Below are 17,147 nucleotides of genomic sequence, written 5' to 3' on the forward strand. Positions count from 1 at the left end.
ATTATCACCGGCATTTAAAAAGTGTAGAGAATAATGTACAATTAGTTCAGTCGTAATGTGACATGCTGTTGTTATATAGAACCATAAATTCAATGACAATCCAGTTATATAATTATCACCGGCATTTAAAAAGCGTAAATAATACCGCAAAGCACAACGACTTACAGCTACAGATAGACGATAATGGCCATAGTCAGGGGAATCATGGACAATGATGAGATCTTCATTCCCCTGCCACAGAAATACGTTAGCAACTAATAGAATTAGTTTAAGTTTGGATCATAATTGGCTCTTTTTTATGCTTCATATGGACAAATAAGCTGAAACATTCGGTTCCTACTTGTCAATATTCACTGATTGTGTCGACACCAATGATGCCAAGGTCTAAATCACCTGATACCAACTTCCGAACAATGTCTTTTGGCCGTTGAAACTAAATCTGGACCAGACTGGATATTTGTAACTCACAAAGAAAAAGAAGGCGTGTAATTAAAGTAGACCATGTGTTCTCCTAAATAATAAGTCTAGATTCCAAAGAGATGATCCAAAAAAAAACAATGCTTAAATAAGACATTTCAATCGGTGTGAAAATGCTAAATATTCGATACTACAGTCCTCCATAATATCAAATTTACTGTGAAGTACAACAACCAAGATAATACACCATACCTTGCTTTAGAGAATTACAGGTAGCGACAATGTTACCACCAGCAGAAGCGTGATGTTACTACCCTTCAAAGTTGAAGAATAACTCAATTACTACTCAATAGGTTGATAGAGGTAACCTGAATTTAAAATAGTCCAGAAGGACACTATTAGGAAAAGTCTTAAAAGAAATTTTAAACAATGATTTACTCTAGAAAATACTTTCAATACCATAAAAGCAATTTCGGAATCATTTTTCAAATTTTTGTGTAGCTTCGGCAACTTATTCACTTAAATACAACATTGTGATGAAGAGTTTGTTGGTAAAACCAAAGCAACCAATTTAACATAAAATCATGGTTTTCATTGGTGGAAATGCAGTTCATACTCTATATAGAAAATGAAAGTTTTTATGAGGAATCTTAATTAGAACTGGACATAAATGTTTCTCTAAAAAAGCATAGTCTATCCTACTTTTTTAGAAGCTTACTTCTGGATAAAAATCCCAAGAAACATTGGCTTGGGTCAACAACATCCGCTCTCCTCCAAAATAAAATTACTGCTTCAAAAGACTAAAACATAGAAAATAATGCTTTAAGGAAACCAAACTTTTCTTTGTCAATATGAACTTATATATGGAACATTAAATAGTCCAATAAACACTTACTACAATCTGAGAGTATTGTCTGTTGCATCAATTAGCAAATGATAAATCTTTAAACTATGTTATCTCATCTAGATAAAACGGAAAGAAAACGAAGAAACAGACATAGTCAAGGGAAATAGTCTATCATCAAGACAGAAGGCAAGATGGCGAGGTCCAAGAGAGAAATAAAATGGCTCAACGTTAGAATATTCAAAGCTTAACTTCTTATAGAAATTAGTTATCTACATGGCAGAAATTTTGAACTTTGACTATGTGAGCACATGGAATGACTATCTTTCTAACTCATACAATCAAATGTGCGCTTAAACATGTTGTATGATGATTCATAAGTTTATCCATGTAATCTCATTATTTTAGTGTAGAATAGAAAGAGGAGCACAAGGACGGAGGAAGCTTCTAAATACTGATTTGTAACTTTTACAAAAAAAAAATAGTCAAATTACTAAACATATTAAAGCTTTTATACCACACAGACAAATAAAAATTACTTTCAAATTTCAAATACTTTTAAGTTGATTAGAGGACAATACATATGCTATGGGGGTGGGACAAATTACAAAAATTCAGAACAAATTATAGGAGACATGAAAATATTAAGACGCTAGATTATGGCATTTTTGTTACCTTTTGTATGAAAACCCAACTATTGCAGAAAAAGTTCAAAAATCAAAGCAGTTTTAAGACTGAAACCAATAACTTCAGTTCAAATTTATTCCCAGAAAGCTTCTCCAATATACAACTTCAGTGTTCAAACAAAAGTTAAATTGAGGTATGGAAAAGACTCAGATTTTCTCTGCTTAATCAAAGAGCAGAGTGAAAACTGCCATGGCTGCACCATTGGTTGCCTCGTGAGAAGGGCAATAAGAAACTTAATTCTTTGTCATTCTCCTTCACAACCTTCCAAGTGCCAAGCAAGGACTTAACTCAGAAAAATATTGCAGTTTCCCTAACAATAATCTTCACGCCTTGGAAATTTTGGATTCTCAAGATCCGGAAAAGGCATAAATATTTGAGCATGAATACATAATACTTCTCTCTTCATCAATCAACCCCTCTTACAAACACACATTCAAAACTTCAAAGTAAAAACTCCATTGAACGAACACACAAATTTTCAGTAATTTGTACTAATAATTTCGTTTTATGCAATTCTCTCAACTTTCAACGACTCTTTTCTTTTTTCCTTTGTGACAATCAATTTCACAAAAAAAAAAAAAACTAACACAATCTTAAATCTAAATAACACTTATAATAATAAACGGTAGGGAAACAAAGAATTTTTTTTGAAAAAAGTCAGTTAAAATTGTACATGCAACTGACCCGGAGAGGGAAGAGCTTTCTCCTACAACAAAGTATTGAACTTGCAAACCTGAATAGCAAAGGAGGGCAGAGCAACTGATATGGCTTTTTCAAATGTCAAACTACCAAGCCTTAATTGTAGGCAATTTGTAAAATTTTACGGTATCTTTGAACTACTTGAAAATCTTAAAACTATCCTCATGCATTTAAAGCAATGTTAAACTCTACTTTTAGAAAATCTAAAAAAATCTCTGTTTTCTCGATTAATAAATAGAATTGTGTAAAAATGAAGTATCTCCACAACTCCATGAAATATTAAAAAGAAACACAATAGTTTTGCCTATCTACGTTAATCTAGAGTACAACGTATCTGCACAAGCGAAACATAAATTGACTTATAAAAAAATTTCCCAGGTAAAGAAGCATTCAGAGCAGCTAATCACAATCTTGAGTATCAAAAAGCCCAGGTCTCCTAACGGGGAATCTGAAATAACAATTGTGGACTTCACTCTAAAAATGATGAGTCAGGCATATCATCTCTGTGGGTGCATAGGTCGCTTCAATGATAATTATTATTATTATTATTATTATTCATAATCACTCTATGAAAAAGGAAAAAACAGAGATTGAAACTCAACCTGGTAAAGCAATCATACCTGGTTGTTGAATTTGACAAATCTCACATCGGTGGTTTTTTGGTAGGGAATTTTTCCCTATAAAAGGAGGCCTAATGTTTAGGATTTAGACACACCTCTCATTTGCCTTCTTATCTTGTTAAGGCATTTGTATATTCTCTCTTTAGTATTATTTCACTTGTATTTTTGAAGTGGAATAAAATATTGGTTGTGTCCGAGGAAGTAGGCAAAATTGGCCGAACCTCGTAAATTCTGGTGTTCCTTTTATTGTTGCTTTATTGTATTATTTATTTTTTGGTGGTTGCCATAATTTTTGGTATAGTAGTTATGACTCATTCATACTATATACATTTGGCTTCCGCAACAATTGGTATCAAAGCTAAGGTACTATCTAAGTATGCTCTGTGGTTGCAACATCGTCTGATGTTCCATATCAGAAAAGATTTATCTTGGTAGTTGAGTCAAGGTTCTGCCTGAGTATGCTCTGTGGTTGCAGCTTAGTCTGATCTTCCACACCAGAAAGGAAATAATCTTTATTTGTGTCGTCAGCTACTAAATAATATTCGTGTCAAAGATGGGAGACAATAAACAAGAAGAATCTACATCAAGTGTCAACAATACGTCATCATTGACATCTTCGCTTATGACAAGAATTGTGTCAAATGCAAAATTTGCGGTAAAATTGTTTGACGGGTCAGGACATTTTGGGATGTGGCAAGACGAGGTTCTAGATGTCCCTTTTCAACAAGGGTTAGATCTTGCCATTGAAGAAAAAAAGACCAGATGTTATTGGAGAAGAAGATTGGAGAATTATCAACCGTGTTGCTTGCTGTACCATTCGATCCTACCTTGCTAGAAAGCAGAAATATCCATACATAAAGGAAACTTCTGCAAGTAAATTATGGAAAGCACTGGAGGATAAATTTTTGAAGAAAAATACTCAAAATACATTGTACATGAAGAAGAAACTGTTTCATTTCACCTATGTTCCTGGTACCACAATGAACGAACATATCACCAGTTTCAATTAGTTGGTCACAGATTTGCAAATATGGATGCAACTTTTGATGATGGTGACTTGGCCTTGATGTTGTTGGGGTCACTTCCTGATGAGTACAAGCACCTTGAAACTATTCTACTCCATGGGAATGACGAAATTTCTCTCAGAGAAGTTTGTTCGGCTTTGTACAGATATGAACAAAGAAAGGGAGAAAAACAAAAGGGCGGAGAAGGAGAAGCACTGGTTGTGAGGGATCGTCCTCAAAATCAAATGAGGACAAAGAAGGGAAGATCCAAGTCAAGATCTAGACCCAGCAAAGATGAATGTGCCTTTTGTCGAGAAAAGGGACACTGGAAGAAAGACTGTCCGAAGTTGAAGAATAAGGCCAAACATAACAATGGAGAGGCCATTATGGATTCAAATGTACTGATTGTGATGATTCAGACTTCTCATTAGTTACAACAGAGCCATCAACATCATTAGACATATGGTTGATGGACTCGGCTTGTAGCTATCATATGTGTCCCAACAGGGACTGGTTCGTGAATTTTCAAGAAGGAGAATATGGAGTCATCCACACAGCGGATAACAGCCCTCTTACCTCATATGGAATTGGTTCAATATGATTAAGGAACCATGATGGAATGATCAGAACATTAACAGATGTTCGATATGTACCGGATTTGAAGAAGAATCTCATCTCTGTGGGAGTCCTAGAATCAAAAGGGTTCAAAATTATTGCAGAAAATGGAGTGATGAGAGTATGCTCCGGTGCACTAGTGGTAATGAAGGCCAATCGGAAGAACAATAACATATATCGTTATCGCAGTAGTACAGTTATTGGAACAGCGATAGTAACATCCAGTGACGAAAAAGAGGTAGAAGCAACCAGGCTATGGCACATGCGCTTGGGACATGCTGGAGGTAAATACTTGAAAAATTTATCAGATCAAGGATTGTTAAAAGGAGTAAAGGCTTGCAACTTGGAGTTTTGCGAGCATTGTGTCAAGGGGAAACAGACAAGGGTTAAATTTTGTATAGCAATCCATAATACTAAAGGTATTTTGGATTATGTACACTCTGATGTTTGGGGTCCTTCCAAAACACCTTCATTGGGTGGGAAGCACTATTTTGTAACCTTTGTTGATAATTTTTCCCGAAGAGTGTGGGTGTATACAATAAAGAGCAAAGATGAAGTGTTGGGAATTTTTCTCAAATGGAAAATGATGGTGGAGAATCAAACAGGCAGGAGGATCAAGTGTATTCGCACAGACAATGGAGGTGAATATAAAAATGATTATTTTAATAAGGTCTGTGAAAATTATGACATCGTCCGACACTTCACTGTCAGACATACACCACAACAAAATGGAGTGGAAGAACGTATGAATCGGACCTTGCTGGAGAAGGTACGATGTATGTTGTCCAATGCTGACTTGGGCAAAGAATTTTGGGCTGAGGCAGTTACATATGCATGTCACCTCATTAATCGTCTACAATCTGCTGCTATTGATGGCAAGACACCATTTGAAAAATGGTATGGAAAGCCTGCTGTAGATTATGACTCTTTGCACGTATTTGGCTCAACTGCATATTATTATGACAGTAGTCAAAATTGGATCCAAGGGCAAAGAAGGCTATTTTTATGGGGATTACTTTTGGAGTCAAATGATATCGCTTATGGTGTCCTATGACAAAGAAAGTAATATTCAGCAGGGATGTTACCTTTGATGAATCTGCTATGGTAAATAAGGTAACAGAAGATACCAAACAAACTGATGGTGCTTCTAAGCAGGTGGAGTTTGAGGGAAAATTTATTTTTCCTACACAAAAAGCAGAGGAGGAAACATATGAAGATTATCCTTTAGAAGAAGAGCCAGTAGAGAGGAAGATTCCAACTCAGGAACCTCAACAACAACTTGAATCAATAGCAACAAGCAGGCCAAAAAGGACAATAACAAAACCTGTTCGTCTTATAGAGATGGTTGCTTGTGCTGCTTCAATTGTAGCTGATGATGTTCCTACCACTTATAAAGACACAGTCCAAAGTTCAGAAGAAGATAAGTGGAGAATTTCCATGAATGATGAAATACAGTCCCTTCATCAGAATCATACATGGAGATTGGCCAATCTCCCGAAGGGAAAGAAAGCAATTAGGTGCAAATGGGTATTTGCAAAGAAAGAAGGATTTCCTAACCAATAAGATGTTCGCTACAAAGAAAGATTGGTGGCCAAAGGATATGCTCAAAAGGAGGGAATTAATTACAATGAAGTGTTTTCTCCAGTTGTAAAATATTCCTCCATTAGAATTATGTTGGCTTTGGTAGCACAGTTGAATTTGGAACTAGTTCAGATGGATGTAAAAACTGCATTTTTTCATGGAAACTTGGAGGAGGAAATCTACATGACTCAGCCAGAAGGATTCAAAGTTGCTGGAAAATAAAATATGGTATGCAAACTTGAAAAATCATTGTACGGATTGAAACAATCTTCTAGACAATGGTACAAGCGATTTGACAAGTTTATGTTGCGGCAAAGGTACAAGAGAAGCAAATATGATCATTGTGTGTATTTGCGCAAGCTTGAAAATGGTTCCTTTGTATATCTTCTCCTATATGTTGATGATATGTTGATAGCTTCCCAGAATTCATAAGAAATTGATAAGTTGAAGATTCAACTGAAGAAGGAGTTCGAGATGAAGGATTTGGGTGAGGCAAAGAAAATTCTTGGCATGGAGATAATAAGAGATAGATGTTCAAAGAAACTCTGTTTATCTCAGAAAGAATATTTGAAGAGAGTACTACAGCGCTTTGGCATAGATGCGAAGACTAAGACAGTTAGTACTCCACTTGCTCCCCATTTTAAGCTAAGTACTACTATGTCGCCAAAAGATGAAGCTGAACGAGAGTATATGTCAAAGGTACCATACGCAAATGTTATTGGTAGCTTGATGTATGCAATGGTCTGTACGAGACCGGACATTTCACAAGTTGTTGGAGTTATTAGCAGATATATGCATAATTCAGGAAAGGAGCATTAGCAAGCTGTGAAGTGGATTCTACGGTATATTCATAATACTGTAGATGTTGGGTTAGTTATTGAGCAGGAATGCAATCAGTCTGTAGTAGGATATTGTGACTCAGATTTTACGGGTGTTCTGGACAAACGAAGATCAACTACTAGTTATGTGTTTACTTTTGCAAAGGCACCAGTTAGTTGGAAGTCTACTTTGCAGTCAACAGTTGCTTTGTCTACAAAAGAGGCAGAGTACATAGCTATTACAGAGGCTGTGAAGGAGCCAATTTGGCTTCAGGGGTTGCTAAAAGAGCTTGGTATTGGACAAAAAAGTATCACAATTTTTTGTGATAGTCAAAGTGCTATTCAATTAGCAAAGAACCAAGTTTATCATGCAGGGACGAAATACATTGATGTTCGGTATCATTTCATACGAGAAATCATAGAAGAAGGTCGAGTCATGGTGAAGAAAATTCATACTACAGAGAATCCTGCTGATATGCTGACAAAAGTGGTGACTGCAGTCAAGTTTTAACATTGTTTGGATTTGATCAACATTGTTTGGATATGAAGACACAACCAAGATTTGTTATTGAGAGAAAATTGAAGATGTGGAATTTTGTCAAGGTGGAGATTTGTTGAATTTGGCAAATCCCACATCGGTGGTCGACACTTTTGTTTGGGAATTTTTCCCTATAAAAGGAGGCCTAATGTTTAGGATTTAGACACACCTCTCATTTGCCTTCTTATCTTCTTAAGGCATTTGTATCTTCTCTCTTTAATATTATTTCACTTGTATTTTTGGAGTGGAATAAAATATTGGCTGTGTCCGAGAAAGTAGGCAAAATTGAACGAACCTCGTAAATTTTGGTGTTCCTTTTATTGTTGCTTTATTGTCTTATTTATTATTTGATGGCTGCCATAATTTTTAGTATAGTAGTTGTGACTCATTCACACTATATACATTTGGCTTCCGCAACACTGGTAAAGCAATCATACCAGACGTATATTTGCGGTAACAACAGATCAGCCCGTCCTCCCTCTCTCCGTGCTCGTTTCCCATTTCAGAATTGCATCTTTACACAGATTAATTTGCAGAAAAAATAACGTAAATTAAGAGATCCAATCTTCGAACGAATATTGAAACAACAAAAATTTGATAGGACTGTTTAATCCTGAACTGATTAGTTGGCAGCAAAAGAAAAATTTCATCAAAAAAACATAGAAAATGTGCAAATGAGGAACAACTACTGAAAACAGCAGAAAACGAACAGATTTCATCAAAAGCACATAGTAAATGTGGAAATCAAGAATATTTACTGATATGTATATAAAAATTCTAGCAACAATTATGCAAAACAGCAGAAAACGAACATTTACCAACCAAAATTTAGATTAGAAATAGAAGAAGTGCAATAAAGAAAGAAAATTGCACAAAGATGGATAAAGTATCTGCATATGTCAACAAGAGAATTCACAGAGAGAGATTGAGAAATAAAGGGAAAATAAAGAGGTATACAGGTGAATAGACGATGGAGTAGAGTAAGGCAGATGTAACAATGAAAAGGCTGTGCGGGTCATGGCGCTTACTCAACAAATTTTAGGCTACGTGTATAGCGTACAAAAAATGCAAAATGGGAAATAGCAAGAAATACCGTTCAGATCGATGCACATTCACCTGTGATGTCAGAAGTAGCAGCAAACTTGAGATAAAAAGAAATCTGTACATGAAGCAGAAAAAAACAAATAAAGAGAAACCCAAACTGAGGAAAGAATTTATACAGAATAGCGTGGATAGATAAACAAATAAAGAATCCTATGAAGAAAGAGGAAGACATATGACCATCGAATATAGAAGAGAAAGAGTCAGAGGAATCAGTAGAAGAACAAAAGAGAATTGATCATTTTGTGACACGAATACTAATTCTTCCACCACGTGAACGCAATCTCAACCATATTCAAAGATCTCCAGCTAAACTCCGTCAAAAGCAAAGATGGCATTCGCAACCAAAAGATTGTAAGTCATGAGTTGTACCCTGCGTAAAACAGAGGATTCAGTGATTATTGAAATAAGGAATAAAAAATATTAATTTCACTTTCGCAAGCAAGAGTACCTTCTGTTTGGCCCTCGTGTCATCGTTATTATCTTTCTCATTGTTATGATCTTCATCCCTGTGATCTTTCAAGTCAAGTGAACCCTCCATAGGTCAGGTTTCATTTGGAACCGCAATAACGTGAACCACATTTAAAGTGAACTAGGAATATGAACTTATCTGAATGATCGGAGATTATTTTATGAGCTTTATCTCCTTTAACGGTATCCAAAATATTACTTGAAGAAAAATAATATTAAAATCTAGCCAAATTATAACCATGAAGATAACTTAAGGAAAAAAGGACCAGATATCACATATGTCAAACATTATAACTTTTCATAATAGAAATCTGCCACTTCACAGAAGCCAAGGTTGTAAGCACAAACAAAGAGCATAAATATCAAACAGAGCTTCTTTCACACATGTAACATAATTTGGTTGACATTGGAGTAGAGTTTCTAAGCAATGTTATGGTGGCGCATGATGACTTCATTATCTGGCATAAAAGAGAAGAGGTAGGGAATTTTTGAAGCAGCAACAGCGCACTGCTGCTTTTCAGCTTGCTCCTCCTCATCCAAAATAAATAGGTTATCTTTTTCAAACCCCGAACCCACAGGGTGAGACTTGTATTACTCTTCTGAAGAGATGAATCTCTGTTGGCAGCTCAAGAATCAGTGATGTTATCAAGTATAACAAACAGCAAGATGAAATCATTCTGAGTTACATAGGATTAGGTACAGATTTGTTCGGGTTCAGTACTTCATATCCAATATTCTAAAACCAGTAGTAGCTGAATTTGCACCCAAAAGCCACATGCAACTACAAATCCAGCACCATTTGCGATACTGTCAGTGAAAGTATAGAATAAATTGTAAATCCTCAAGCAGATTGAGGCATTGTTAGCAAGTATCAGATTTTCCTAATGTTTTACATAGAGGCCCTCGACAATCTGTAGTCAATCACTAAAACTGGATTACCATCCAATGATTTTTAGCTCATGATCATATCAAAGCATAGGCAAATTTTCAATTGTAGATAACATAGTAAAATTAAGAGTAAGAGAATGAAAAGCCATGTAGTTGGCACTTGGATTACCGAGTTAACTAATTTGCCCAGTAACCTCATTTTGACATTTCTTTTACTTTATTTCTTGAGTTGAAAGCTATTGTGTCGGCAACTGGAATAAGAAAGAAAAAAGGTTACACAAAATACTTTATCAAAAGTAAGACATGGAAACATGTGCATACAGAATAATAAAGTACGGAAAGAACAGAAAACCTACAGGATCATCTTATGTCGAAAACATCAGCCCGCTGCCTTTTGAATGATTTAATCATAAACAATGTTACATGTAGAATGATCATCATCGCTTATTGGCGCAGGTGGTCGAATCAGCAGCTTTACGCAGTTCGAACTTTTAGCTTTCAATAAAGCAACATAAAGTTGATCATGCAAAAATACAGGTTCCCACAAATAAATTCCTACAAAATCTAATGTCTGATCATGTGCTTTATTTATAGTCATAGCAAAGCACAATCTTATTGGAAATTGTATTCTCTTAAATGGAACGAGCATTTTTTCATCCCGTGATGATAATAACAGTATTCTCGGTATAGATACATGCGTATTTTTGAAGTTACCTGTTGAAATCTTAACACTTATCACATGGGTTTTAAAATCACAGCAGGTCAGTCGTGTGCCATTACATAAACCTTCATATGAATTTAAGTTACGCAGTAACATAATCGGGCAATTCTCTTTCAAAGATAATTTATAAGGATGCAAGCTTGGAGGATTTAAACTGTGTAATAAATCTTCAAATTGTGTTTGATTATTTAATTCAGTGGTCTCATCAATACCGATAAATGTTCTTAGTATTCCTGGAAATTGGTCAATAAGCATGTCATTGATTTCATTGACAAAATCATTTTTTGTAGTCAAAATTACACGAGAATTTGTACAAAATGTGTTGGAGTTGAACGAATTCAAATTTGGATATGTCACTGTGAATAGCTTATCTAAAGATTCTCTTTCAGTTGTGAAAGGGATAACCAAAGAATCATAAAATTTAATCTTGTTTGTTGAGCTAGCTTGTTCTTGTCCATTTCCAATTCTCATTAAATAATCACAAAATGGAGGATCTATTTTTGCTCTCATATTCTCAGACAATTTTAATTTTTCAAGTTCATACCAAATTCTATAATATAACAAACTTTCATTAATGAAATCTTCTTTCTTTCCATTTCGCACAACAGGAAGAGTTTGTCTAAAGTCACCTCCTAAGACAACGACTTTCCCACCAAATAAAACATTTGTATTCATGAGATCTTTTAAAAGCAAATCAAAAACTTCTAGCATTCTTTTATTTTCTATAGATACTTCATCTCATACAATCAATTTTGCATCTCGTATTAAACCTGCTAGTGCACTTTGTTTGCTAATGTTACAACTGAAATGTTCATCAATATAAATAGGAATTTTAAAGCGTGAGTGTGTAGTACGTCCACCCGGGAAAATAGAAGCAACAATACCTGAAGTAGCTGTTGCCAAGGCTATATATCCCATAGATCGTACAGTTGCTAATAAAACACGGTATAAAAAAGTTTTTCCAGTCCCTCCTGGACTATCGACAAAGAAAGCACCTACTTTATTCGAAAATATTCTATCAGTAATCACATTATATGTTGTCAGTTGTTTCTTGTTTAATCTCATATGTAATAACACGTCTTCTTCACTTATAGTAATAGATTTTTAAAAATGAACTTCTTTTGCTTCTTTTGCTGTTGTTGAAGGCCAGATAGTTTCTGGGATGAGTTCATACTCATTCACATCGTGGCCCATCGAATGTAAAATATCGTTGATATGATTCAAAGCTTGGTATCGTATTTCTTTTCTTTCATTAGTTTGCAGTACTTTATAGTCTTCAGTCATCAATTCTTCAAATTACTCCCATAATTGTCTTGGATTAGTAGGATTACAATAGACCAATAATTTAGCAAATAAACGCCTTAAGCTGTATGATAGTTGATAACTTGCTGCTTCAGACATGCATTCTTCCAAACTATTATCACAATGTAACAATCCTCTTTTCTCCGCGGACTCTCTGAAAGTACTCCAAGATTCTCCGTTTACTGTCAAAAGATCATTATATGATTTCGGTCCACGCACATGCATTAGTAGTAATCTGAGATAATACTGTTCACCTTCTGTTGGATGACACATTACGATTCGACTAATAGCAGAGCGTTGTTTTCGAAGTGCCCAGAATTTGTCACTGGAGGACCATACAAAGTATTCAGGGAATTCCTTGTACAGTAAATTTAGCTCTATAACATCTTCATCAGTTTGGTTCATATAGAAGAATTCTGTTAACATCGTTTTTTTAATTATCGGATTGTTCACGATTGTATTTATATCAACATTATTCTTGAAGGAAACAAATTGTTGGCCTTCAAGATGTAGCTGAAGACGATAAACGCTTAGAGACATTTCACTAATCGAAAAACCAAAGAGACGCCATAAGGCTTCTGGAGGTGATACCCATCTGGCAGTCCGGTATTCTTTTACTTCATCTATCTCTATGTAAGCATCATTATTGTCATGACCCGAAATTTCCACCCTCGGGAGTCGTGATGGTGCCTACTTGTAGAAGCTAGGCAAGCCACAAATCCTAAATCCCTAACTCCTTTACTTTTAATCCTTTTTATTGAGCATAACATCAAGCGTTAAATATTAAAATAACAGCGGAAATATGGAATTAAAGTGAAAGATTTAAATTAAATAAGATGAACAATAATGCGGAAATCAACATATGCCTCTACCCAAGAACTGGTGTCACATCACTCACGAACTACTAAGAGTACTAAATACAACCGTTTGAAAGAAATATAACACTGTTTGTCTCGAATACATGAGATAACAGAATGGAATATAAGATAGAGGAGACGTCGGGCTTGCGGACGCCTGCAAGGCTACCTCGGTATCTCGGTGGACTGAAGGCTGGCTCTCGCACTACTGATGTTGTCAAATACCTGGATCTTTGCAAAAGAGCATAGAATGTAGTATCAGCACAACCGACCCCATGTGCTGGTAAGTGCCTAGCCTAACCTCGGTGAAGTAGTGACGAGGCTAGGACCAGGCTACCAAATAACCTGTGCAGTTCAAATATATATACATGTACAACGGAAAAGAAATATAGGAAATAACCAGTTAGTGTGGGAAGGGGAAACATGTTGGCGGAGGTAATAGTTCCAAATAGAAAACCTCGATAAAAGGGGGAAGAAACAAAGCCAGAATGTCAAGAATAATCAGAAATCAACAATTTGTACGGCATCACCCTTCGTGCTTTTACTCTCATCCTCACACAAACAATATCAATAATAAAAATGTGCACGACATCACCCTTCGTGCTTTTAGTCTCATTCTCACCAAATCAATCGTATCATAATAATGTGCACGGCATCACCCTTCGTGCTTTTACTCTCTTTCCTCACCATATAGTCAATGAATATCGGTACGGGATGGTACATCGTACGGCACGACATCACCCTTCGTGCTTTACGCTCTTTACTCACAATAGCAAACAATTCACGGCATCACCCTTCGTGCTTTAACACTCTTCCTCACCCAAACAACAATCACAAACAAAGGGGCAAGAGAATAGACAAATAATAGTAGAAATCCCGGCAAGGGAATACAATTAAACAGCAAAATCCCGGCAAGGGAACAATATCAATAAATCTCAACATTCCGGCACGGGATATAATCAACAAAGCAACAAACATCCCGGCAAGGGAGATAATCAACAAAGCAACAAACATCCCGGCAAGGGAACAATTCAATAACTCTTTCTCTTTCTTTCACTTATTACTTTATAACTCACTTTACCACTTGAGTCAATGCTCCAAAGGGTTTAATTATCTCATATACTTTCACAATTCGTATTATAACTCGAGCCAATGCTCCTCGAAGTTCAAAGATCACAATTTCTTTCACATGCTTTTTACAATATATAGAAATCATCATTAAGGCATGAAAGATACAACAAGATCAGAATATCTGCAATATAAAGACTCACAGTCATGCTAGACACCAACGTATATATACTCGTCACCATGCCTATACGTCATACTCGACAATTAGCACGTAGCAAATAGGACTCAACTCCTAATCCCTCAAGCTAAGTTTAGACCAAACACTTACCTCGAAGCTTTAAACACCACTCAAGCCTCAATTATAACTTTACCCCCTTGATTCCACCACCAATCCGCTCGAATCTAGTCACAAGTTACTTAATTACATCAATAAGTACTAAATGAATCAACCCTAATGCATGAAAATGAGTTTTCTCAAAGTTTTACTCAAAAAGTCAAAATCACCCGGGCCCACGTGGTCGAAACCCGAGGTTCGGACCAAAACCTAATTACCCATTCCCCCACGAATCCAAATATATAATTTGTTTTGAAATCGGACCTCAAATTGAGGTCTAAATCCCCAATTTTTGGAAAACCTAGGTTCTACCCAAAACACCCAATTTCCCCCATGAAAATCATTGATTTTAAGTTGAAATCATGTTAAAAGATGTTAATGATTGAAGAAAACTAGTTAAAAATGACTTACAATTGATTTGGAGAAGAAAGGTTGTTTGAAAAATCGCCACTTATGTTTTTGGGGTTTTGAAAAGTGAAAAATAACTGAAAATCCCGTCTATTTATACTCCTCTCAAACCCTCACCGTGGACCGCATAAAAAGGACTGCGGCCGCGGAGCTCCACCGCGGACCGCATTAAACAGACTGCGGCCGCACAGGCTTCACTGAAGACCTACAGTTCAGCACCCTGTGCGGACCGCACAAAGGCGACTGTGGCCGCACAGCCTCCACCGCGCCCCGCACAAAGGCGACCGCGACCGCGCTGGCCCCTCTGCGGTGACACGCGATTTGTCGCGGACCGCACTAAAGGGTTCAGAGGCCTGCAACTTCCTGAACCTGCAACATCTGACTTTCTAAGCCTAAGGCATCTCGGAACCTACTCGAACTTACTCGAGCTCTCGAAACTCCAACCCAAGTATACACACGACCTCAAAAATATCCTACGGACATATTCGTGTAATCAAATTACCAAAATAACATCACGAGCATCGAATTAAACTTCGAGATCAATGAAATTTCTCAAAACTCTTTTAAACATCACATTTCTCAATTAAGGTTCGGATCGCGTCAAACGACGTCCGTTTTTAACCAAATTTCACATGAATGACTCAAGTCATATATAAGACATGTATCGGGCACCGGAACCAAAATACGGGCCCGATACCAACTCGTTCTAATCAAATTTCATTTCAATTTCCTTAGACATTTTCAGAAAAACAATTTCCTTAAAAAAATTCACTTCTCGGGCTAGGGACCTCGGATTCCGATTCCGGGCATATGCCCAAGTCCCATATTTTTCTACGGACCCTTCAGGACCATCAAATCACGGGTCCGGATCCGTTTATCCAAGATGTTGACCGAAGTCAAATTTATTCATTTTAACATCAAAACTTAGCATTTTTCACAAAATTTCATATTTAAGCTTTCCGGCTACGCGCCCGGACTGTGCACACAAATCGAGGCGACTCTAAATGAGGTTTTCAAGGCCTCGAAAGCACATAATGGGTAAGAAAATAGGTGATGACCCTTTGGGTCGTCACAATTATTTTGCACACTGAATGCAATTTTGTCATGTCATTTACAAATATACTTATAAAGATATTTCACGACTTTGATGTCAGAGCAAACTTCAACATTTATATGACAATTATATTTTCCAAGTAAATATGGATTGTATGGAACAACCCAAGAGTTATCTAAATCTTGCCCTCTCACATACACAACTTCTCCTGTGTTTCGTCTTCTGTATATAGGATATGAATCATTTCCTTTTGATGTTTGATCGGCAAAATTTTGCGAGTATTTGAATTTGCAGCAACCTTTTATCATACAACAATTTGTCGGGTTTAAACTACCGCAAGGGCCGTGCATCATATGCTTAAGAACAAGTTTGCGCAAATTTGGTTCTCTATTACTATATGGCAATTCTGCTTCAATTATATCATCATATGCCTCAGTTGTCAACAGTTTGTGCTCATTACTTAATATAATAAGAAATTGAGCATGGGGTAAGCATCATTTCTGAAATTCCACAGTATACATAAAAGCAGCAACTTTTCCAAAAATATTTCGTTTTAATATATCTGTTTTCAGCTCTTCTATTTTGGCCTGAAACACTCGACTAATCAAATCAGGTCTATTTTGTGCCTCATCACTTGATGATAAATGTTCTTCTATTTCCATCCAAGATGGGTTACATGTCATAGTTATAAATAAATCAGGTTTCCCAAAACGTTGTACCAACGCAATAGCATCCATGTAACGCTGACGCATATCTCTAGGGCCACCTATAAAGGAATTTTGTAGAAATGTTTGTTTTCCAACGTTGGAAGCATCCCTTTCACCAAGTCGTAATACATCAAGAAGTCCGTGTAGTACACTCATTCTAAACAAATCTTGATTGAATGAAACAAAATCCAATCTTTGTGTCTCCAATTTTATATACTCATCAACTGAATATTGCTGAAATAATCTCCGTGTATGTAAAATTTCATCTTCATCATCATTTCTCATTTGGAGCTTATAACAATAGTATTCACGAACTGAAACAACATCTCTTTTGCGTTTTCCTTGTTCAAGATTTTGAGCTTCCATATCAAGATATCCATCAACAGAGCAATTTTTTTTATATTTGGCAATTG

The 17,147-nt window shown here is 36.2% G+C and overlaps 2 protein-coding genes across 2 annotated transcripts; both read right to left on the reverse strand.

Moving 5' to 3' along the window:
• Positions 1 to 10,686: 10,686 nt before the first annotated feature.
• Positions 10,687 to 11,715, reverse strand: LOC142163079 (uncharacterized). The gene has a single exon (XM_075220332.1). It carries the CDS (start codon positions 11,713 to 11,715, stop codon positions 10,687 to 10,689), a length of 1,029 nt encoding a protein of 342 aa, XP_075076433.1.
• A 585-nt stretch (positions 11,716 to 12,300) lies between these two features.
• Positions 12,301 to 12,846, reverse strand: LOC142163080 (uncharacterized). The gene has a single exon (XM_075220333.1). The coding sequence runs from the start codon at positions 12,844 to 12,846 to the stop codon at positions 12,301 to 12,303; it is 546 nt and encodes a 181-aa protein (XP_075076434.1).
• Between the last annotated feature and the right edge of the window lie 4,301 nt (positions 12,847 to 17,147).

This window comes from Nicotiana tabacum, chromosome 8, assembly GCF_000715075.1.
Source record: "Nicotiana tabacum cultivar K326 chromosome 8, ASM71507v2, whole genome shotgun sequence".
NCBI classification, from domain to species: domain Eukaryota; kingdom Viridiplantae; phylum Streptophyta; class Magnoliopsida; order Solanales; family Solanaceae; genus Nicotiana; species Nicotiana tabacum.